Source organism: Strix uralensis, chromosome 3 (genome assembly GCF_047716275.1).
Source record: "Strix uralensis isolate ZFMK-TIS-50842 chromosome 3, bStrUra1, whole genome shotgun sequence".
In the NCBI taxonomy this organism is placed as follows: domain Eukaryota; kingdom Metazoa; phylum Chordata; class Aves; order Strigiformes; family Strigidae; genus Strix; species Strix uralensis.
Genome location: NC_133974.1, coordinates 134,486,050 through 134,511,318, shown reverse-complemented (window position 1 = coordinate 134,511,318; position 25,269 = coordinate 134,486,050). Strand labels below are relative to the sequence as shown.

The following is a 25,269-nucleotide window of genomic DNA, read 5'->3' as shown; positions in this document are numbered from 1 at the left end:
AAGGGCCTCATATGCTGTTGAATACAGGCCAAGATTGGTCAAAATAAATTTTGCTCATAAATTCTTCCAGGATGGGAGAAGAGATTTCTCAATTTAGACTTCCATCAAAGCTATTGGAAAAAGCTGTCAATCACACTCAAGGTTTTCATAGATGTCTTGCTGCCTCAAATGCCTTCCAGACGGATTTAATTCCGGTATGATTGATTGTCCACTCGGCTTTGCAGCTGTGCACTTCAGGGGGAAAGTCCATGCCATGCTCATTCATCTGCTGGATGGCAAAACAAAAATGACTAGTGGCTCTTTCTTCACGGAAGTGCTGTCTTCCAATAACTGATGAGGCAAGAGATGAAATGACAGAAGATGAATCTAGGGGAGACTAATTATATCAAAGTAATTAATGCCAGGAGTAAAGAATAGAATTAAAAGGTAAAGCAAGGAGGTATGTGCCTAATTATTAGTGAGATGGTCTATTTATAGCTGAGGAAAAATAAACATCTACAAGCACATTAATTTCTTACCAACAGGGTGAAGGGAAGAATAGATTAAAATTCTGAAGCTGGAGTGTTTTAAAATAATTTTTTGGATGATGTTACCAATCCTATTATTATTTATGCTACTGTGGTTTTTGTTAGCTAGAATAATGCAAACAACTGTTTGCAACATTAAGCCTTCTCCCAGGCTAATCAACTTCAAACTATTTTGTATGCTTAAGAGGTCTAACACAGTACTCGTATTTCTCTGTGCTGTTAGCTTACAGAAGCCTTCATCATGGATAAGGATTCCACTGTTCTGCTGATATGCAAACTCTGAACCGAAAGACAGGGCCACTTTCAAGCAACTTCAGTCTCAGAAAGGCAGAGAGTAGAGGATTTCGAAGGACAGCAAGAACCAGGCTGGTAGGTAATGGTATTTGTGGCCTGTAAAGACTTTTAAAAGCTTTTGCAAAATACAGAATTTCCAGACTGGGACTACTGAAGAGGAGGGCAAGTTTTTTAACAGGCTTTAAACATGTAGGTTAAAGTGGCTTGAATACTTTCATATATAGCACCTAACCAACTCCACTGATTTAGAGGCTGGTTTTAACTAATCAGATGCTACCAATAAATATGCAAAACACTGGTGGAAGACGAATTACAAGATTGGTTTCTAGGAGTTAGTTGAACATCCTCTGCAGCTAGATCTGTATCTAAACTTATTTAAGATCTAATACTAATGTATGCTTTGGAGATTTCATGGACAGGCAAAAAGATCAATATGAAAAAAAAGAAATACAATGTCTCAGATAATAGCAAGATACTATCTTCTGAACTGATTTCAAAGTTTCAAAAACACCTCAGAGAAATGAAAACCAAGTCCTGAAAGTTCTTGTATCCTATTATATTCAAAAGGACTGGGACGTGTTCAATGTGTTTTAGGATCAAGTCCAAATGATTTTTAAGGAGTTAGATCTTATTTTCAATGAAAGGAAAATAAAAAGGAAGCAAAGCATAATAGATAAGTAATGGCTGAATACATATTAAAAAGAGATCTTTTCAAAGCAAAGAACAATGATCTCTTATCTACAGAACATTCAGTAAATAGGTTCATTTTGCATATTGACCTAAAACTCTTGGGCTTGATTTATTATTGTTCTCATTTGTGCAGTAATTTGTATTTACCCCACAGGGCTTCATGCTTATTACATGTCCATGTGCTCGCCTGAAATGTCCAGTGGTAGAGAGCAAAGCCTCTCGAGCCAGAAAATGAATCTGAGAAGTTCAGGGAAAGAACTCTCTGTGAACATACAGCTACGTGTTATTCTGTCCCAAACCAGTCATGTCTGCTGCGTCATTCTGGTCCTCATAATGAAGAAAATGTATCTGATTTTCAGATCATAACAATCTGCAATTCAATTTCTAGAAGAGGTAAGATTTTACAGGAAGGATACTGAGGAGATGATTATTTTAGTCAAACCAGGCATCACTTTATACAGAGGTGGCATGAAGTATCTAGCTAGTAAAAGTGACAATATTTTTTTCATCTGGCACTGTAAACTGTTCACAATCCTGTTTAGAGTCACCATAAATCATAAAGCGTAAAGTATCTAGTTTCCGAAAGGAGCAGCTTTATTTCATTAACATTTTGAAACTCACATTGCGATGTTGCTAATTGTATAGTAATTTATCCAGGATCACAGTGTGAATTGCTGTTTTCAGTCAGATTTTGGCACTTGTTGCCAGCTTAAGAAAAGAGGAAGAGAGAATAAAGAATTAAACAGACACAAAAATGACGTGAAGAATATCTAAAAGGGACAGCACTGCTAGATGTGAGACAAGCTGGGATAGGCAGCAGAATTATCTGAAAACTGTCCCAGCAACGTAACTGCAAGCTGAGTAAACAGCTCCGTTCCTTCAGATCAAGGCTACTCCCTCCTATAGTTTCAAGCATTTCCTACCCACCCGTGAATAGGATTGGTCTGTGCTTGGTATTGCAGGCTTGCTCTGGCAAGTTGTTTAGTGAGGGTTTTTAAAATAAAAGTTCCTAGCAACAAGGTGAAGGACTAATTCCAGACAGCATTAAGTAATTGTGTAAATTTAGGCATGTGCAAAAAATGTCAGTGAAATTGCTGGGATCCAAGCATGTGCTTTAAATGCTGGAACACAACTAAATGTGTCTTAATAGGACACCTCAACGTATGACCAGTGGTTTTGTTTATTAAAAGGAGTCTTGATATGCTTTCAGTACTTGAAGAAGTTTGGTGGGCACTAGGTGAGAATACATCTTCGCATTTATTCAGAGCTTTGCACGTTAAGTAGCATAGACGCTGAGCAGTGAAACTACATTTTTTTTCCTAGTTTGTGGATACATGTTGATATTCCTTTTTTTTTGTTGTTTTTTAACAAACTGAAATTGAGAGTTGGGTCATAGGAGGCTGGGAAGAACATTCAGATTCTCGCTAGCTAGTCTGCTTCCCATGCAATGTTTTCCTACAAACCCAGGGCTGCCCCAGAATTGTGTTTCCCTTATGGAAAGCACTTCCTCACCTTCACCTTTTTTTAAGAAAACAAGCCAGTTTTTCCCATAAACACAGCACAGTTTTATAAAAATTTCAGTGCTGGAAAGTAGAGTAAGAAATAGTCTTAGTAGTAGGTGAAACCCAAGAAGGTGTATTTTTTAATCTTCAAGTAAAGGAGGAATGCAAGGCAAATGTTGAAAAGCATGAAGATGGAAGGTTTTCTCAGGTGAGCTTTGTCACTGCATCTGTGCACACAGTGCCTTCCAGAAGGAAATTTTCACTGGTGATTGGCACCCTCTCTGTGCTACAGCCAACTGAAATAATAAAAAATTCTAAATAGTTTGGCAAGTAAAACTGAAGGACCAAGGCAAACCAGCTATAAGTATAATGAAAAATTAAAGGAGCGGGGGGGAGGAGAAGTCTGCCTCTTCAGCACATCTCAGTTGTCTGTCTCTATCCATCCAGGGTGAATTGAAAGGAAGGGTTCTGACCTGATAAAAGGAAAAACCTTTTTCACCATTAGGGCAGTCAAGAAGTGGAACACGTTGCCCAGAAAAGTTGCGCACTCTCCACACGCAGTGGATTTCAAGTCCTGCCTGGATAAACCTCCTGGGTCTGAGGGTCTGATGAACCTGGTCTGATCTCAGAGCTGACCCTGCTTTGAGCAGGACGTTAGACTATAGACCCCCTGAGGTCCCTTCTCACCTGAATATTTTATGATGCTGTAAATACACTCTGTGCTATTAACCAGAATGGAGAACTGCACTACCTTTCTTTCCTATGACTTTTTACAGATAGTGTTCTTCGGGCAGTAGTTGAGTCAAGTGAGGTTTCTGATTAAAACATTTATGGAGGCTGAGTCACAAAACTTTTTTTTTTTTATGCAACCTAAGCAGCAAACTAAACAAATTCAGGACAGCTGTGAACTGAGAGAAAAAAAACTGTAAGGAAGCCATTTGGTCATCACTGGGCTAAATTGTGAAATTAGTGCTAAGAATAGTTAACAATGGGACATAAGCATTTAATTTTTCAAATTAAGGACAAATGATAGGAATGGAAAAACCTGCATATTATCATTGCAGTTTTTAAGGGCTGTTGTCTACGCAGCCCATCCCAATTGCATCCCAATGGGACAGTAATACTGTTTTGAATCTGAATTTGTGTGACAGAGACGGTTCTGTAACTTTATGCCATAAAGCTGGAGTGCGTGTCAGTTGGTGCATTGCGTGAGGTTCTGCGGTGTTCTGCAAAGAGGGTCTTGAGTTGATCCAGGCAGATCCCATGGCTGTCCCACTTAGAATGTTACAGCCAAATTAAAAAAACATTTGTGTCGCCTTTTTGCTATTTCTCGTATTTTTAGACACTTAGGATCGTTCTTTCTGGCTGAACCCCCTGAGCGGCCATTCGGTCTGTGAAAATCCCAATTGGTCCCTTTGGTCTCTTTAATATTTTGCTCTCAGCCTACTGATCATAGCTGTCGTAGGAGTGTGACTCCACCCTGAGGACAAGGCGCTGTGAAATGGCTCCTTAGCCCCTGTTTGGTCACAGATGAGGCATGTGTATGGAGCCCCCGGGGCTCCCACAGCAGATACGAGCCAGAATTTGCTGAGGCCAGTGTTTGGCTAGGTTGAACATGACAGATACTAAAACAAAGAATCAAATGCAAAGAATGATATAAGCTGCTGCTGCTTTTGTCCCAAATACAACCCCAAACACAGCAATAGTGTTGTGTGCTTGTTAAGGTATGCAAGCGCATGCATGGCTAAGCAGGACAGACTTCCTTCTACATGCATATGTTGTCCAGAAGAATGGAGCCTAAGGCCCCTGAAAGCTGTGGCAGTACAGAATGACGTCACTGAATGTGACTATTGCATGCTTTTCTCCCCAATAACAAACTGTGATTCCTATGATGAAAATGTTCCGATATTAATACCCGATTTCTTCTTGATAGAGAAATGTTTTAAACTGCATTTGACAGCTAACAAGCAGATCAGATTATTTATGCATAGCTTTGTCAGAATTACAGAATTTTTGTCTGAATTTCCCAATGGTTTTAATTTTCAATAAAACTATACTGGTTTGCGCGCTCTAAAAAAAGTCTCAGCCTTCTGCAGCTTGTAGGGCAGGGAATGGTTCCATTACGATACTGAACATCTGATGTCTACCAGACCAATTAATCAAAGCTTTGGGGAATAGGCTTTATGCTCAATCCACAGGTAGCAGTCACCAAATGCAGAAAAATGTAAAATTTAACACACTGTGCTTTCTCACATTGGGCAGCATCAGATACCTCAGAAGGGCACAGATACTGCCAATCTACTTTCCAACAACTAACCTTATCTTGACATTCTTCAATAATTCAAGATTGCCTTAAACATATAAATTAGGTTTGTCATCCCTTTCAAAAATTGCTCTTTTTAACTTCTGGTCTCACTGTATAAAAGCATCTAGGCCTTTGTTTAATTAAAGTTCTTAACTGTTGGCCTGACTCATATTCTATAGCAGTGAGTTCAGGAAGCGTTTCCTTTTCTGGGGTCCTCCAGCTACAGCACCTTTCAGCACCTTCAGCATTCGGTTTTGAATTGTTGTGTTTCAAGGTGGGCAACAGCAGTCACAAGTTTGCTTTCTCCAACCCCTTGGTTATTTCTGTACGGTTTTGCCACAGTTATCTCTTTTCTCAGTTGTTAAAATCCCTTATCATCCCCTAACTTGCTTTCTCCTGCTGTGAGCTGCTCCTCTTTTGCAATATTCCCCCTGAAAGGGGCTGAGCAGTATGGCAAACAGCGGCACTCCGGAAGAGCTGTCTGATAGGTAAGAAAATCAAGCAAGTGAACTATTTCTGCATCATCAACAGCCACTCGCATGGCTCCGGCTTCTCTGCGAGCTGGGGAATCCCCCAGGAAGCTTTCACAAGGGTGGAGAAAGCAGAGACAAGATCAAGGCTAGTGCTCTAAAGCTGTGCTTAGGGGAAGAGGCTGAGGGTGTTCGAGGGTGTTGCTGGGTGGATCTCCTTGGCTAGTTTCTGGTTTTGGCTTTAGTACATGGCTGTGCTTTCAATTTATTTCAAAGGTGCCTGGAGCCTTATAAATCTGCATACATAGTAAGGAAGAGATTCTCTTAACGGTGAATACTGCAATGTGAGTGTAATCATAATGGAGAGAACATTCTGATTTAAATACATAATGAAGCAACCTTTTCATAAACATATCTTCTAGAAATGGGGACTTCTCCCTTTTATAGGCATACAGAGCCATAGTTTCTGATGAAGGAATACTTTACCTTGGAACACACACAAAAGAGCAGCCCCTTCCCCAAAATCATCATTTCCCACATGCTGAATAATAGATTAACACCTATGAATATATTTTCTGGATTGTTTATAGAATGGTCAAACAGTGTTTACAATGTGAAAACTGGAAAGTTTTCTCCTGCCCCCAACTTTTGCAATGCACAAACCGTATCAGGAGGATGGTTATAACTCTCTTCCAAGTCAGGCCCATTTGAACTGTAATGCTCTCCTGCTTCTGCTTACCCCAGCAGCCCAAGAGGGGCTCAACCAGTACACTGTTGTTGACTTAAGCCTATCATTTTTATCTGCTTGTACAGTGCTCTCTGCACTAGGTACAAAATACCAGGCAATATCTTAGGGTCTTGCAACCATCCTGAACTTTTTGTCTACTCAAGTAACATACAAGGACTGAGCTGGAAAGAAAATTTGTCTTGATCCATCAAATGAAGCCAGGTAAGATTGAGGAAGAGCTAGATGCAGGGTAAGTACAAGCAGGATGACTTCAGATAAGAACGTGGCTTTTCTTCACCCTTGGGAAATGGGAATGATTCTGGATTCTGCACACTTTCCTGATTTAGTCTCCAACAACTTCTGGGAAGAATAAAGTAAGGTATCTTCCACAGCCTACAGGGGCAGACCAGTGGGTGCTCCAAAGCACTGCTTATTTCTGATGCAATCCCACACTAAGTGCAACACTGCCTATTGAAATATTACTGCTTTTAACTAGTGTGACAGGCAATACATTGTTTTATCTGGTTCACCTTTATCATCTAAAAGCTATGTGGAAAACTTCCTTCTGATAAGAAAGTCCTTTGAGAACAAATTCATCTACTAAGAAAGTGCTTTTTAAATACTACAAGATATAAAAGTACAAGTAAGATCTGGTAATGTAGGTGCAAATCAAAATGGTTTCAAAATTGATGTAGAACTCAGTAACTATTTTTTCAAGGCACTTGACAAAGATACCTATCTCTCAAAATGATGCTCTCTTTATCAACTTAGATGAACCTTCTCCAAATACTGAACTGTATTTGCTCCTTCTAAATGTGTATTTAATTCCATCTCTTTTCTAATGCAGTTCAGATACTCAAAATTCTCCACGGAGTAAGTCTAGACAAGAAAGAGATTGCTTTTTCCATCATTCTATCAAGATAGTTTTATAAGCTAGGTCAAGTCAGCTAAAATCTCACTTAAATTTCTGCTCACTTTGCCATGTTTTATTCCTTTCCTCTGTGCAAGTCTGTTATTAAATGTTAGCTTACTGGCAACCTCTTTGAAACCATACAGAAAATTGCTACCTGTCAAAGTCCCTGCATTTTCCAATTCTAACTACTTCTGTTAGAACAGGCAGCTGTTACAGTATTGATGAGGCTTTCTTTTTAAATTGTTAATGCTAAGAGGTATGCAGTAATTGATTGTCCATCTTACTGTTTTTCTGACATGGTCTTTTTTCATCCTGTAAGATGTCTTATTTTTTCCCCCTAGAGTTCTTTAACTCTTGTGAATTTTAATTACTGAAAAGCAAACTTGTAAATCTTCATATAAACACCAGTTTTACACAGCAATCTGACTTATCACAGTTTTTGTTTTGGTGCAAGTTACAGCTGGTAGTGGAATTTAGGTGTCGATAGTATTGAAGTAGGTGAGCTGACTATTTACTCGGAGGCCAGCAGAAAGCCAGTTCTCCTTTATAAAGACCATCTTTTTGAAAGAAAAGATTCATGGGTAGACGGTGACCATTACTTTGAAAACTCAGGCTGAAGATTTTACTGGATTGATGGACACAAAAAAAATTTCTTGAAGCCATTCAGGTCTGAAACTAAAATCACCGTCCCCTCCATTGCTTTCACTATCTATTGCAGTTTGACTGCACAGATTATGACCAGTTACCTGTTAACAGAAATCCCACTCATGCAGGCATGTGCATATAAAAATCCTTGAACAAGTTCTATTTGTACTCAGGAAACTAGAACATCTGTTCAGGCATGGACTAAACATGCTCAAGTGCAATGTCAGATTTGCTTATATCATATCATACCGGGTCATGCATTAGACTAGAAGTTTACTTCAGATTAAATTCAGCTTATGAAAAAAAGTTCATCAATGTCCTCTCCTTTTCAGAACTGATTTAAATAGGCTTCAATGATGCCTAGATACATCCACTCAAAGGCATGATTTTTTTTTAATCAGAAGTTAATAAAGACAGATTTGGAGTTTCCCAAACTAAACATCTCTTCCCAGGAGATACACCTTTATACAGTGAATCCTTTATCATCCTATTAAACAATTTTACTTACTTATGTGGTTAGCCATCTATGGGCATCACCACTATCCTTGACCAAACGAGTACTATTTTTCTGACCTCCTAAAAACTAGTGGTTTGACAGTAAGAAATGAAAATAAGAAAGCTGTGTAAAAAAACCCAACACAACAACAACAAAAAACCCCAAACCAAAAACAAACAAAAAACCCCAAACAAACCAATACCAAACCAAAAAACCCCACCAAAACAACAAACAACACCCCATCTTCTAACTGCAGAATAGTTATGGGATATTTTTCACTTAGGTGAAATTAATTATTTAAAGTATTCTGTAACAGCAACAGATAAGGGTCTACTGAAGATGTAGTTTTAAAAATGCCTAATTAAGAGATTGGGATACAAAAGGCCTAACTTATTTCAGGGCCTCAAGAACAACTTAGCACTGTAGCTTACAAAAGTGTGAGTAACACATTGTTTTCTCAGTAACGTTTTTCAGCTTCAAAGCTACAGGTTTTGCCATATAATTATACATAACAAAGATTAGACATTTCTCCACTATACTTACAACAGAACCAACTTTTAACATGATTTCACATCAACAAAACACAAATGTGAATGAGCATAAAGGTATTTTATAATAACTACATGTATGCTAAACTACTTCATAGCTCTGTAATTTGCAAATCCCTCTTGTATTTTTAGTAATGCTAAAATGTAAATGAAAGAAGGTACAAGCAGGATTCTTGTACATTTAGCATGTTCTTTCAGGTTAAATTTTGCTGTATATTGAACTATGATAAATAAGCTTTCTCTCCAGCTTTCTGGCTGTTCTGCAGATAAAACTTAGCAAATTAAAGATGAAATCAGATGCAATCTTTGTGAAATGTCATGTTTTTAATCCATGAACTTTATATGGCTGATTTCCTATTCCATATATTCTTGTCACACACAGAGAGAGGAGATCTTACTAGCCAAGTTCAGATCTTCCAATCTTGTGGATAGAAGCAATTGAATTTTGACAGGTATGTGGCAAACCTCCCTTTGATAAGAACCCTTCAGCCGAAGGATGCTTAAATCTTGTATGAATTATTACAGAACATGCATAAATGATGATAGTCCAGAAAAAATAGCTCAAAAAGCATCACAGAGGGAAAATGAGAATAAATATTCTTTAAGTACAATGAAAGGAGATTGACAAGCTCAACTTACACAAAACCCATGAACAAAAAGTAAAAGTTATTACTCAGTTAACACATACACAGGACAGAGGGGTTGCCAGGACAAAGTGCTGTCCAAGAACAGTTGACTACACCACAAAATATGCAGAATGTTTGAGATACAACCTGGTAAGGTGAACTCAAAAATGACTCTCTTGTGGTTTCCACCAGACCAAAAATATCTCACTAGTACGGGGTCCTAATAGTACCATGTTCTCATTGTCCTTGACAACAGGGAAATGGCAAAACAGCAAACCTAAACAACATTCTGAATTAATTGAAGTAATGGTGGAGACTGGTTTGCTTGACTATAGTGCAGCAGATATTCTTCCTTAGTGAAGGATACGCAGAAGAACATAGGCATCCCTAGGTGGTACAGTGAAGAACTGAACAGACCACTTCTGTGTTTGTATAAAGCTTTGTTCTTCCTGTAGAAGATTCTGTCATACACAGAAAGGTGAAGAAAAGCTGTAGCTACCATTGTTCTTTGCCAGCATGAAAAAGAAATGAAGAAAATCACTTGGAAAGAGAAAATAAGGAAAATAAGTTTTGAACTCCACCTCTTGAACTAGTTTTCCAGCTTGCTAAATTCACATCCCATCATTGGAGATGCTCAGGAAGTGTCTTGGGCCTTTAAAAACTGTGTCTGTAATGCTGAGATGCTTTAGAAATGTTCTAGAGTCAGAAAAGGTGACTTGGTAACCCAAACTTCAAAAATGAAAATAGAACACTGATAAGAACATTTCCGTTATATACTAAGTAATCTGAAGCAGGAATCAGGTTTGAAAACAGAAAAAAACGTGTTGGTTGAGAGAAAATTACCCTTAGCAAACAATCGGAGAAGGCAGGCACACACAAGCTTTTTCAGCAGGCTAAAGAACTACAATGCAGGATGAAGTAACTGCAGACCTGCTCAAAGCAAACCCATTGAGAACATGGCTATAATTCTTTCATGGAAGCATGGGAGGAAGAATCTATTCACCAAGTGGCAGTAGTATCACTATAAGATTATCCAAGAGTGGTGCTAAAAGTAGCTGCCAGGATGCTCGCTCTCACACTGCTGTTACTGCGAGGGAAACTTTCTGTATCACCGCAATGTTGTAGATGACAATTCATTGACAGCAGGTATTGAAACTGGGAACAAAAGCCAGCCTGTACTCCCACAAATTATGTTTTATGCTGATGCTACTAAATGCAACAGATCACCGCTCTCATTCCTTGTAGGGTTTACTGACTTATAGGCTGCTTGTGTCCAAGCATTTGCAACAAACACAGGGAATTCCTCGAAGAGATAAATAAATAGTCTGTGCCTTTTAATGGGGTGCCAAGTATACTGGGATGCCCAGTCAGGATCAGACATAAGCACATTCTTCCCCTTTGCTATCTGGTGTTATTCCTGATTGCATTCTGAAACAGACCTCCAGCTTAGAGAGTGAAATTCTGAAGGAGGACAGATGGCTGGAAGCTTGGACTTCCTTCAGGCCGTGGGCCTTCTGAATACATTTGCTATCTTTTGTCTGTCAAAAAATTATCCTCCTCAGAGCTCCTAAGCAAACAGGCTTTACAATCAACAAATCAAACCTGAAAATATGACAGTTGATGTGACTACTGTATGATGCCATTTTTCTTGACTAAGAAGCCTTAAGAACTGCTAATGAGTTTACTTAAAGTTCAAGTTTAGTGCTTGCTTGCATAATCGCAATTCAGGAAGCAAAGGTAAATACAACTTTTCAGAAGCTTGCCTCAATCTAGGCCACTTAGTGTGATTAGCATATGGTCTGAATCTTTAGCTGCAATGTACTGAGCATATTCCTGCAGGGGTCAGAATAATGGAAAAGCAGTAAGTGACTAAAGGAAGTAAAGCAGCTGCTAGTATTTATGCTTGTGATGGATGTTCACGGTAAAATGGTCAGACAGAACAGAGGATATCTATCCAAGGTCTTGACATGACACTCACAGCTGTGCAAATAGCACAGATGGGAAGATGATTCAGAGTGGCCAAATTCTGAAAATGCCCCAAACCAGGCCCTCAGGCCCTCAAAACAAGATGGTTTTTTGTGACCTCCTCTCTGGTCCCTCAGGGCTATTAAAGAGATGTTCCAGAAAGGACTCTTTGCAGCAAAACCCAGCAGTTTCACAGACTAACAGCTTGAACAATTGGTTCAGGATGGGCTGATGAAAGATGATCGCTGCATGACGTACCCAAATGTACAAGAAATTAATTGGCTTCTATGAACACTCGGTACAAAGAGCTGCGCAAATGTCAGCTTGTATCCTTCTGTGGATTCTCTTAGACTGGCAAAATTCCTACGGCTTTTCCAAATAATTAGTATTCAGATGGCATGTGTAACCAGGTCAGTCTCTTAGGGTGGGTACTGCTGGCAACAAGTACTCTCCACTTGCTGAAGTACTGCAGCAAACATATGGACATCTGAACTGTGCCTGAGCAGGTGCTCTGATGAACTGATGGCATCCTAAAACAGATAACTAGACCTTATTTTTCCTACCACAGCCTCTCACCTCACCCTGTCCTCAAACTAAACAGGTCTTGTGTTGTTGGGAGGAACAACTGTGGAACTAAACTTGTCACAACTCAGGCTCTTTTAAAAGTAGTCCTGAAAGCATTTTTTAAAGTGCTCCATAAACTGGGGGCAGTATTTTACAAAAGGTTCTCCAAAACATTTCCAGGGCCAGCCTAAGAAACTACTACAGGTGTATTTTAGCTTATGTGTAGATTAGCAAGTAGTGTGGACCCACAGGAGCAGGTCAGAAGTTGGTGCAGAGGCTCCAGTGTCCCAGTACCTGCATTTCTGAGGGTCTTGGGGCTCTCTCTAGTCTGGTCCTGGAGCCTGAACACTTGTTAGTGGTTTGGGGTGTATTAGCAGCACTCCTGCAGTGCATTTCAGGTTTAGTTTCATCTGAACGGGATCTGGTTTGCATGTTCCAAGACCGCTCAGTGAGGCAAATCAAAGCGTGTTAAGTGGAGCTCATTAGGAGGTGCATTTCAGAAGTGCACTCAGCACCCCAGCCAAAATGTCAATGAAGAGCACCCTGCCAGAGACACACCCAGGCTCTCCAACCTGAACCAGTTCTGCCAAGGGCCAGGCTGAGTGCACCTGCAATCACCCAATTCTTATGTCCTTAGATGCCACTTGTACATCCCAGACATATATACATATATAAAATATGAAGTTATTTCTGTATGGAAAACAAAAGATCGTTAACTGTTTCCTCTTGTCCCTTCCTCCTTAAAATTAAAAAAAAAAAAAAAAAAGAGGAATCTAGACATGAAAAATTTAGGATTATTTGCATTTAAAAGTTAACTTTGCATTTAAAAGTTAACTTCTTGAGGTAAAAGCCTAGATTGAGTATGGTAAGTTACTTTGAAAAATACTGGAAAACTGAATAAAACCCCCCCTAACTCCTATCAGTGAAGAGCTCCCTAAAATGATTTTGCAGGGAAAAAGTAACTACAGCACAGAAAACAAATGTATTCCTTTCCTCCCCCCACAGAGAAGTAAAAAAGCAACCAACATCCACTAAGTTGAGGCAGGACTATCTGGAAAAAGGTGTTTTTCATGTAAGAAAGCATTGGTATATTTTTTTACAATCTGTCTCCCCCCTGTAATTTACAGTCACAGTAGCACAAAGGGTTATAAGGAGACTTGTGAAATATAGGAAGATAATTTATCCGAGGAGCAAAAAAGTTTTCTTACTTTATTACTTGTATTGCCAGCATGATAGGAATGGAAGGAAAAAAAAGTTCCCTTCTCAAGTTTACAGGTTATTTGGTACCTTTGCTTGGTCTTTTTTTCCATTCAAGTGTCATTAACATTCTAGAAAAAGCCAGTAGTTTTTTGCAGCCTAGATTTGACAAAATTGAATTAATTGGGTGATTTTCTTTTGACTTCAATAGGAGTGGACTCAAATCACAGAGAGCGTACCAACACAGTAGAAATACAATTCAGTCTTGTATGCAGGCAACAGAGTGCAGCTATTTATGTTTTTTATTAGACAAAAAGTGTCTTTGAATATGAGCTAACTCAGTAATTTGCTTATTTCTTACTCTGTTTTTTGCTCTTCCTGATGTGAGTGATACTCTCACCATGACAGGTCAGAACACCTGAGTGGCTTCCTGAAAGTGCTGGCAGGTGCCACATATGGGAATCTACCTTAGTGACTCATTCAGCAGCCCTTGGAGTTGAGAGCAAATTTAGAAGTGACAGTGAAGTGTGAACTCACTCTGCAGAGACAGGGAAAAGGGGGATTAGTTAAGGTCATAAACTCAGAATTTAAGATGCAGTTAAAGCGTTTTAAGTTGAAGCACAAAGCTCAACTGCTTTGTACATATTCTACGTAGGAGATCTTCTCCAGAATAACTTCCTCTCATATTTTCATCAGTTTTGGGGGTTCCTGGTACTTACTGCTCATGTATACTATCTGAAGAATTTCCCAGGACATTTTTGCTAGCCACACTTTTAACGTCAACACAACTCTACAAGAACATGTTTCTGATCACTAGCAGTTATAAAAATGATGTATATCATAGGAAACAGCAGTAATTTCCACGGAGTTGTCTTCTGCCAGGCAGTGTGCTTTGCTATCAACCTGCCATCTGTGCTATTCATGTGCTACGTGGTCTCTGATAAATAACAGCATGCTTTGCAGACAGAAAACTCTCAACACTGATAAATATCGTAGTTGTCACTTGTTTTCTTCGGGTCAGAAGTTAAGAAGGTATTAAGTATCGTTTGTAATTCAGGCATATGGCCATGTTTTGGCAGATTAAGAAGTGTGGAGAATCATGTGCCTCTCTGAATGTTTCTCATTCCTGTCAATAGAAATAGGATCTGGCACCACTGCATTGTGCTTTACCTAAGGCTGAAGCTCAGCACACCACAGGATTAGTGTCATTTATGAGTGTTTATTCCAAGCACAGAAAGCAACATGAGCGTGTTTGGCCTATCGTACCCTCACTATTCAATGTTTAAAAAGGGAGTGGACATTTGTATTAAAACAGAAGGCTCCTCATACTCTAGTATGATGTCAGAAATACAGCTCCTCAGAGCGTGTTATTGTTTTAAACAGAGGTCTCCACACTTTCACATTGGTTATAAAATACTTAGTGCTGCTGGACTGGAAGGAAAATGTCATACATCTGCAAACAATTAGAAGGAGCTGGACTTCATATTTGATTTACTAAACAATAAAACAAGCTTAAGTGTGACTATATGTGTAAGTTACACTCCCTAGGAGCCTCGAGCAGTTATCATAGCAAAGTCTTTTAACCATAATTAAATAAATCCACAGTGGGACCATTGCTGATCAAGATTATCTTTTAGAAGATATTTTCAGCAGTGAAAAGCATGAAGATCATGAAGTTGAATGCATGCTTTAAGTGCTCCAAAAGTCTTTCATCCTTTCTTTCAAGCACACTGTCCACTACCCTTTTCCCAGCTGGAATTCATTCAGTACAATACATTTCAGCTTTTAAACACTAATATTTCCATGCTTTCTGCATTTAGATTGAAATTTTGGCATGAGGATATTAGTAGCAAAACTCTTGATTCAGTCAAGCCCAAGGTTTCACCATAGTTTATGTGTCCGCTAGTTACAAACTCTGGTACTATAACAACAGTTAACTGTCCTTCTCAATTAACCAAAGGTTTGTGAATTGAATATAAATATTTAGTTGCAAGTTTCAGGAAGCCAGAGCATGAAGTAAAATAATAGTAATCTATCACCACCGATCTTCTCCTCAACAAAACAAAAACCTCAACCAGTTGTCAGTCTCTAAATTAACCCTAACTCTCAACCTTTATTTGGAACAGAAGGTATTGGTACTGCACCCTGGTAAACTTTCCTATGCTATCCCCGACTTACACACCTAAAGCCACTGTAGCAAAAGTGATGTTCATGTTTGGAAATCTTCTAGCATTACTTGCATTCTTTTATCAAGCAAAAACTTTGTTCCACGTTAAAGTTGAAGCAGTTTATTGCAATTCACCGGCGAAGATGAGTGCCAGCCACAAAAACACAGCACCACCTGAGGAAGGGAGTGCCGGATCAAACACAGCAGTCCGGTATTCTGTTCCTGGTTCTGCTGCTACTTTTGCTAAGTTAAACTAAGGAAGAAATCATTTGTCATCCTTGGCATTGATCTTCTCTTGATCACCCTAAGTGAATGCTCACGGTTAAGGGGGATCGCAGTACCGACCTCCTGCGGTAGGTTCTTTACTTGACATTCTTGAATTTGAGTGACAGAAATGTTGAACATAAGCAGATAAGCCAGAAATGCAACTCTGAGGCTTTGCCTACAAAAATAACTTATCCAGCCTCCATGATGATCACTATGCTTCAGAATGACAGGGAATTTACTTACGAGTGATAAATAATGTTCTGTGTACATGAATACCAGGCAGAAAGGAACTACCACTATATATTACAGCTCGCCCTGATTATAGTCACTCAAGTACTATTTTATATGATTATACTGTTATGGGCCACAAAGTGGAAAAGATGAACCATAGGGTCAAGTTTTGCCCTCTGTTTGCACGGGTATCCCACTCCCATGCCTGGAAACCAAGTTTGTGAACCAGGAGTAGAATATATTTTTACGAAAGAAAACAAAACAGCGGACAAAACATTTGTTACTTCAGCAAGTATAAGAGTAAACTATTTATATAAAATAATAAATGAAACAGTCTTAGTTTACAGTAGTGCTTGTGAGTCTGGTTCCTGAATGCATACAATTAACATTGCTAATAGCCTGAGAATTTTGGCACTGCGTGTGGTGTATGTACACTCAGATGAAAGCTCTTCATTGCCATAGTTTCAGAGACTGGTTAGACTATGACTGGAAGTAAGCTGGCAGGGTCTGCGCAGAACTACTTCCACAGAGATCAGAAAAGCACAAGCTGTTCAGATGTTTGGTTCCTACTACTGGAGAAATATTCCTCGTACATAATAAAAACACTGTATTCTTCTGCATTGCAATCTGGTCTCAGGAAAAGTTCATATGGTGATTATTTTTTTGTTCCATTCAGCATTCACTTACTGAAGAATACACAGTTTTGCAAATCTTTAGAAGTTATCTATAACATGACTTGCTGTGCTGCCTGCTTTTTTCAAAGCACCGCCTCTCCCGGACATACTTAATACAATACAAAATGTTTCACTAAAGTTGCTTACTTGCATTAAGGTTTTTTTTGAGGATCTACAGACAACAGACTGAATTCTACCTGTTAGCCTGAAACAGATGGAACAGACTGTAAGGCTGCAATAAACTGAAGTTCTGTTATCTCGAACAATACCAGCATGTACATATTTTATTTACGTATGTTAAGTGCATATGTGTCCGGTTTAATGGTGCGACAATATATTCTAGTAAATGCAAGAGTTACAGGCTGTCATTTTCCAGGCATTAGATTTGTTATCACATACACTCCAGTGACACTGAAAGCAAAACATACAGCAGCTTGCTTACCTTGGCACACATTGTGATCGCTTTGCTCATACCCAGCTGCACACTGGATTTGATGAGTTGGGTTTGGAGGGGCACGGTGAGGATCAGCTGGAGTCCGTCGAATGACATTGTTTCGACCACTAGTGGATTCAGCTGCTGCTTCTTCTCGCTCATTTACAATAATTTGCGCTGTTCTAGGTAGACAGAGGTATCCTCCATAGTGGTTAACACATTTCATCCCACCTTTACATGCATCTGGGACTATTTCACATTCATCAATATCTGTGGTTAGCAACAACACAAGTCATGCTTTTAACAGTCGAACCTTCTGCAACAGCCATTAATACATCTAACACAATGAGACATGCAAGCACACCTCCTTGTCCAAAAGAGGGGTGTGTAATGACAATATTTAAAGAATACCGATGGCAAGTCTGTCTTTGAAATTTATTTACTGTACCTTTACAGCGTTGCCTAACAGGATCCCATTCATAGCCATCTGTGCATTGCTACAGAGAAAAAAAAAATAATTAGGCTACTTGTGATTATTTTTGAAAAATAATCAAGCACATTTCAACGAACTAAGTTTGACGCTAAAGGAAATGCAATGTTTGCGTACCTTGGTAAGCTAGAAAAATGGCTGCTGGTACAGCATTGCTGTGCAGGAACAAGTACATACAGAGAGAGCCTCTATCTCAGGAAGTTCCTGAGTTATTGTTTGTTGTGAGTAGGTAGATTTTATTGCAGCTGGGGAACAAAGTGAGAAAAGCATCACTCGCTCCTTGCCTTGCTCCTATACACTCTTTTAAAGCATGTGTCATTGGCCAAATGCTGGAACAAGCGAACCTCTGGATTGACCCAGCTGACCAGTATGAAAATCTTATGAAAAAGAAGCAAATTTTTCTGAATTTTGATCTTGTTCGCTGCCTTCCAACAGGTGAACATCTTTCATTCCTGGGGCTGGTTTGCCAGAGGGACTAATGGGCCTCTAAGCCACCACACTTGATCCTCTCCCCCATTAGCACTCTAGCAATGGGGAAGGATCCCATGACAGCTGGAAATTCATTCACATGCTTTTTAATCACATGACTCCAGGAACTGCAGTCTAGGAAGAACAATTTATATTGTGAGACATACAATAAACCGTTAGAGTTTATAACAGTGGGACTACTTACATAAATAAGACTGCAAAATTCCAACAAGACCATACTCAGCAACTCAGCATGTCAATGCTGACTAGCAAGTTCAGGAAGAATTTTAAATATTCTGCCCTGCAGTTAGGGTGGCATCTTCATTAATACTCTGCTCAAAAACATTAAATCGTCTGGAGGGCAGTAATTTTAATCACAGGTGACAGTTATGGAAACTGGTTAGCAAAGTGTCACAATGCTGCCAACTACAGCAGACACATTTAAAAGATCAATGAATCAACTGAGCTGCACTATGAAGGTGCATATGCATGCTATGCTTCTTAGGATATTACTTTAATGGCTCTATAGAAAAAAAGAATTGAGTCGGCTAATATAATTAGTCACAGTCAAGCAAGCTAAATCTCATTGCAACTCCTCTGCTGCAGGGCAACCACACAAGTGACAAATTTGACCTGCTGATGCCAAGATCCACTTGTTCCATGCACTATCCTCAAGTTATTTTGAGGAACTTGTTGCTAACAGACACTGACTCAGCAATGGGATTGAAAGTATTTTCTTCATTTGCAGGTGACGCCAGCAATCTGCCAATGGGGCAGCGAGTTGTAACTTTGGAGGCTTTTTCTTCCAAAGGGGTAAGTGGACAGCAAATTGTATTACAATTCTCGATCTCTAAAGGAATGACTACATGCTGAGTTGACAACACCAAAGTTACTGTAGCTATGAAAACGCAAACCCAAAGGAAAACAGCTAATTCATGCATTTACTGAATCACCCAATTCCTGTTAATGCACAACAGAAGTACTGTCTATTTAACGGTAAGGAGCCAAGTCCATCTATTACTGCAGCTGAAGGGACTTTTACAGTAGAAAAGGATTTGGCCCTAAATGAATCCAATGTACGCATGAGAAACAGTAGCATCCCTAAGAGTAAAATTTCCAAAAGCTAAGGTTTGGGTGGGTTTTTTTTTTTTTGTTTGTTTTTTGTTTTTGTTTTTGTTTTTTTTTTTTTTTACACAGTTTTACATGATTACAGTCTCATGGTCACTGAAGCACCTAAATGCTAAGACCTCTTTGAAAATGGAGTATAGGAACCCAAGTAATATATGCATGCTAGAAATTTTCCATTGGTATAAACAGAGCTATGTAGGGTTATCAGAAAATGCTAATTAATTTTCTAGAAAGAACATGTAATAAATGCAGAAAAGGGGAGGGGGGATAGAATCCCTATATTAGTCTGGATTTTCAAAGGGTACTTAGACCTTCAGTTTCCACTTATATATAGGGACTTAAAAATCCCAGAGGCCTCTAAATAGAAGTACTCCCAACCTTCAAAAAATCTATTGCTTCTAAAGCCCAGTGTTAAAAGTATTTTATGACTGACTTCCTGATGCTCACTTGAGGCTTCTTTGAGCCCTGTCTTCTACATTAAGGTCCAACTCTGCAATATTTACTTGCTTGAGCCATCCCACTGACTTCAGTGGGATTACTTGTATAAGACACAATCTCAGTCTTTGGCTGTGGTTCTCTAACTTTTTGCATGTGTGCAGAATTTTCTGCTTGTGTGGCATTGCGCTAATGTCTGTACACATATTCAGAGGTCCACCCATATGAAGCAAGTTGCAGGGATTACAACTGTAATCAGATGTGAAAATGTGGGTTTTTCCCCAGCCCAAGCCGATGTAATTGCCACTCCTTCTATGACATGCATTATGCAAGCCAAAGACTGAATACAAGCAGATTAAAAAAAAAAAAAAAAAGCCTCACAAAAAGGCCTTTAAATCTCTCACCCTATCACTTGGTTACAAGCAGAACCTATTTCCACTGTTCTTGTACAATTTTATCAAGCCATGCAAAAACCATTGCTCAGAACCAGCTCAGAAACTAACAGTCCTACGATCACTCCAGGACTTAGAAGCTTCATTAGAGCACTGAATTTTGAAGTACTTACATTCTGTTAAGAACAGCTTGAAATATCCAAAAGAAAACACAGAAGAATGTTTGACCTAATTATTTGTCAGATTCCATATATTTCAAGTGAAGGTCCTAAGGACCCTGTCTTTATGAAAATGCATTTTAAAATATTAAAACCGCATAATTTTGCTCAGTTCATCAAGCTCAGTCTGTAGATAAGCTTTTCAGAACAGGCAGTTGTAGCCTATTTTGCTCAATCCTGTCAACTTCAACTTTAAAACTCCGTTTCAGTGCAGGAACAGCTTATTTTATGGTTAACATTCGAACTCAAAGAACTCTGTATTGCATGCTATACATTGGCAAGAAATTTGGTTTTTCTTAAGGGTCATTTAGGGAAGAATCCCTGCAAAGCAGTAATTATCTCAAACTCTATTAAACCTTACCGTGTATGTTATGGTTTCCTCAGTTTCCTGCGAATGTACTGTAATAAGAATGAGACCAGCCAAGAACGTAGCTGTCAACATCGTGAACCTTGAAAGAAAGAAAGAAAAAAAAAAATCACCAAATAAAGTGGGAATATTTTTAGCGCTCTCCTTGGCTGGAGGCCGCGGTCAGCACCTCCGGGACCGGGTCCTGCCTCGGCTGCGAGCGCAGGGCGCCCGCCCAGCCCCTACCTGGGGAAGCGGCCGGGGCGCTGCCCCTTTGCTCCTGCAAGAAGAGGGTGAGGTCTGGCCGTGCCTCCAGCCCCTTGTCGTTTATCCAGCTGAGGAGGGGGGAAAAAAATAAAAAATAAGTCAGTGGAGTTATAATACCGCACTTAATGCCACACCGGACGGGAAGCCGTGCACCCCGGCGCGGCGCGGGGCAAGGCGCAGGCGGAGCGACCGCCCTGCCATCGCACGTTTTGGGGCGGCAAAGCGATTTTTAGGTAAAAGCTTCCCGGCCGCAAGGAGAGCGGGGGGGGTGTGTGGGGAGAGCCAGGAGGGACGAGCCCCGGCAGCCACGTCCCCGCGGGGAGAAGCCACCGTCGGGCCGGGCCGAGCCGCTCCCGCCGGGCACCTGCTGGGCTCGGCCCGGGGCCACCCTGCCCGGGGAGCGGCCCCCGCTGCCCGCTCCTACCTGCGGCGGGGCCGGTGCGGGCGGCGGTGGGTGGTGCTGCTGCTGCTGCTGCTGGTCCCGGCAGCGCCTTACCGCGGCGGCTCGGCCCCGTCCGTCCGTCTGTGCGTCTGTCTGTCTCTCTGTCTGTCCGCTGGCTCCGCCGCGGTGCCGGCACCCGCTCGCTCTCCTCCCCCCCCCCCCCCCCCCCGGCGGGCCTTCAGCGAAACAGAACCGGTCCCGGCTCCTACCGGAGCCCCCGGACGCCCCCTACCGACCCCGCGGCGGCCGGAGCCCTGCGGCGGGGCGGGGCGGGGCGGGGCCCTCCGCCGCTCCCTGCCCTCGCCCGCCGGGGGTGCCCTGAGGCGGGGCAGGTGCGGGGCCCGCCGCCATGTTGGGGCTGTGAGGGCCGGGCGGGGCGCCGCCGCCTGAGGGGAGCCGCGGGCCCCGCGCGCTGCAGGAGGGCACCTTCCGCCAGCCCTGCGCGGGCAGCGCCGCCACAGCCGCTCCCTCCCGCCGGGCAGGGAGAGGGACACACATACCGCCTCGAGTCTCGGCAGCTGACTCGAAGCCCCGTGAGGCAGAGGTGAGAAGGAGGGAAACGCCGCGGCCCTGGCTGGTTTACCTCAGGGAGGTGATAGCAGGCCTGCCCTCACCCTGCTGTGTGTAGTGCCGCGTGTGGGATGGCTGCCCTACGACATGAAGTAGTGGTGGTGCTGAGGGGTGGCGGCTGTCTTGCCCGGTGACAAATGAGCTTCACCATCCTCTTACTTGAGTTTCTGGCGAACCGGCTCGTGCTGGATGCTGGGCTTGCTCCTTGGAGCACGTTTTTGAAAGTCCATGTATAAATACATATTTTAAAAAATGTATACCGAATTGTGACTTCGCAAGCAATAGCGTTTATCAGGCTAGGCGAGCTATTTGGAATTTAAAATAGCAAGACTGATGTGTTTTCCTGCCCATTTTGAACCCAGTAAATAAAACCCACGAGGGGTCCTTTATAGGGAAATGCTTGTTCCTTTGGACACCGCGTAATTTCAGCAATTGTTACTTTTAAGAGATGCTTCTGTATATGAAATGCCATTATTTTCCCTACTAAGTTACTGGACTGAAGGGAGGATGAGGAGGCGTTACAGAGATTGAGAAGCTCTCGTAGGTGGCACGGTTATGGTGAGGAGCAGCCTGCCAGTGAACTCAAGAGTTCTGCAGGGGGGGAAGATGAACCTTTAGGACCCCAATTTTGCTTCTGGGTCACTGTGCCATCATAGTGCAGCTCTATTCTATTCCTCTAGTTGAACATGAGGTCTTTTAATTTTTAAAAAAAGTTTTTACCTCCTTAATGTTGACCATGAAGGCCCTGGAGAACTTAAGAAATCCTGAAAAAAGGTCATATTAGGTTGCAGGCCTCTGGCACTGCTGGCCTAGAGAATAGCTTTCCTCTATAATCCCTTAAATTCTTAAATTACATTTGATCTTACGTAAAACATAATTCCTTTTTTGGATGGCTACACATTAATTGCTTTTCTTACCTGTTTTAGAAACAGCCAAGCTGGTAGTTTCAGAATACTTTTATCTGCAACAGTATGTTGCCTTTTTTTTTTTTTTTTTAGCTAGTTGTGACAGGAGACAGGATTTTTCCTCTGTCTCTTCAGTTTCTGTGCTTACAGGTAAGTGGGACTCCTAAAAATGTAGGACTTAACAGGCCATGCACCTCACTAGTAATGAAAGTACAGAAGCAACAACATGATGTAATAGAGAAAATTTAGGTTGACTATATTTTTAGGACAATTTGCATGTACTTTCATATGCCAGCCTATTTAACAGGCTGTCTTTTGATACGTACTCTCCTGGTCCAAAAATGATTCCCTTAAAGCCTATATGTCTTTTTTTACAGATACAGCTTCAAAGTGTTAGATTGGCTCTAAGTCAGAGACTCCTGTTAATGTAAACTGGATTCGTATTGGTGATGTGGCCCCTAATATTTTTTCAAATTTTATGGTTTGTGCTTACAGAAAGCAGTACACACGCTTCTAATAATTGAATGAATGCAAAATGGTAATATCAATTACTTCTATCTACTGGCAGGAACACTTAGTGAGTTTTGAATGCATTGTCATATCTGCCATCCAAAGAGAACTGAATTTAACTTGTTGGATTCTGGATTAAGTAGAAATTTTTAAGTTTTGTCTTAATCTACCGCCTAGGGAAACACTGCCTATATCACAGGATTGGTTGTTTTCGCTCCAGAAACAGAGAAGCAGAGAACAGCAGAAACATCATTTTGGAGGATGTATGAACACCGGCCGAACATAGATCCAATACTTGGTTTCAGACATCTACTGAAATACCATATTCTGCTAAAGATAGTTCTCCATCCTTTAAAGGGAGGTAGTAGACTCAGTTCCTGCATTTGTATTTCCTACTGAGGGAGGTGGAACTTTGCCTGATGTAGGATACCGGGATTTAGACCCTTGGAGGAGTGTGTGAGGCATGTGAATGAGCTGCTCAGCAGTAGAACAAGTTAGTTACGTATCTGAAATGTCTGAAGACGTCATGTCATGGTCAAACCACCCCTTCCTTCTTGCTGACCATACAACATGACATTGCCAAGGCCAACCCCTTACAACAGTGGCCGACAGCGCGTCCTATTGAAGCAGCCCTGCAAGGCTGGCCCCTAGTTATTTGCTTTTGGCTCCTTCTCAAAATGGTGCACTCTATTTCCTACTGCTTTAGTGAACCCTTTGTCACATCTCAGCTTTTGCTTTCTCTAAAACCCACAGTTTTCATGCATTCTTTAACTCGCATGTGTTTGCGACTTAAACGTTCACATTTTTCCTTCCTGGCAGGACTTGTTGCCACCCCCCATTGTCCTCAAAAACCCAAGGATAGGTAGGCTGAAGGAAGACTGTGTGTGTGGTTAAAATGTCACTGCACTCCAACTAATTCTGGCTGCTAGACTTGTCCCTGGGGGCAATAGACAGCTGGACATAATTTAGAGCAGGCTGAGATTGATATTAGAGGCTTGCCCGAAAATGAGGAAAACAAAATTGCAGTTTAATCTCTTCTACTCCCAGATCTGACCCCCTTTTCCTGTTTCAAACATAGCTCACTAGAACAGAAAATCAAGCACACAGTGAATTTAAGCAACTTGTATTTGTCAGCTCAGGGGACTATCAGTGTCAATTTAAGATGATTTCTTTTCCCAAGCATGTCATATCAAGTAACACTGGAGTTGTCTAAACTAAGAGTTGGAATGGTGGAGATGTTATTTTCATGTTGGACTCACAGGAATTTTAGAACATAAATTATTTTGATAACATGGCAGGCTGCCTTTCTGCCACACTGCCTGCAAATGTCAAAATTTTTTCCACGTTTCAACTTGGAAATGACATAGTGTTGGTGAAGGATAAATTGTGAAGAATTATATGTCTGACTTTATTGCTGATTAAATATGACAAATGTTGAACTTTTATTTGAGGTAAGATTTTACAAGTTTATTTATCTTCAAGGGAGGTATCATGAGTATATTGTTTGTGGCGTGAGGTGTGACTTTACTGTAAACTTAATTTGAAAGAAGAACTGTGCTAACAAATTAGTCTCAGTTTTTATAGAAAGTTAACAGTGAGAGGTAAAAATGTCCCGTATCGCTTTCTGATATGTTGACATTACAAGAAGTTAATAAGGACCAAAATGTCAGTAGCAAAGGACAGAGAACATATTCTCTCCTTCTTCTTAAGCCTCTCATTAAAATCAAACATGTATTTATTGTTATTGTTTGCTGCTTTGCATTACAGTAGAGGACATAGGTGACTGATGATACAAACACATAATTAGAGAAAACTCCTGCCCCATAATTCTTGCAATTTGATGAGGAAAGAAGCCCA

At 40.8% G+C, this 25,269-nt stretch overlaps 1 protein-coding gene across 3 annotated transcripts in view; it reads right to left on the bottom strand.

The window, feature by feature from the left end:
• Positions 1–21,561, bottom strand: part of EFEMP1 (EGF containing fibulin extracellular matrix protein 1) — a 49,451-nt gene extending 27,890 nt beyond the window's left edge. Inside the window, exons 1-5 of one of the 3 annotated variants that reach the window (XM_074864500.1) lie at positions 21,410–21,561; positions 20,965–21,053; positions 20,734–20,821; positions 17,690–17,738; positions 17,251–17,511 (exon numbers count right to left, since the gene is read on the bottom strand). In XM_074864500.1, coding sequence (XP_074720601.1) covers positions 17,251–17,511; positions 17,690–17,738; positions 20,734–20,814 — 391 coding nt within the window. In that variant the 5' untranslated portion in view covers positions 20,815–20,821; positions 20,965–21,053; positions 21,410–21,561. The remainder of the gene's footprint in view (positions 1–17,250; positions 17,512–17,689; positions 17,739–20,733; positions 20,822–20,964; positions 21,054–21,409) is intronic. The other 2 variants (XM_074864501.1, XM_074864502.1) reach the window with 2 other exon arrangements.
• Between the last annotated feature and the right edge of the window lie 3,708 nt (positions 21,562–25,269).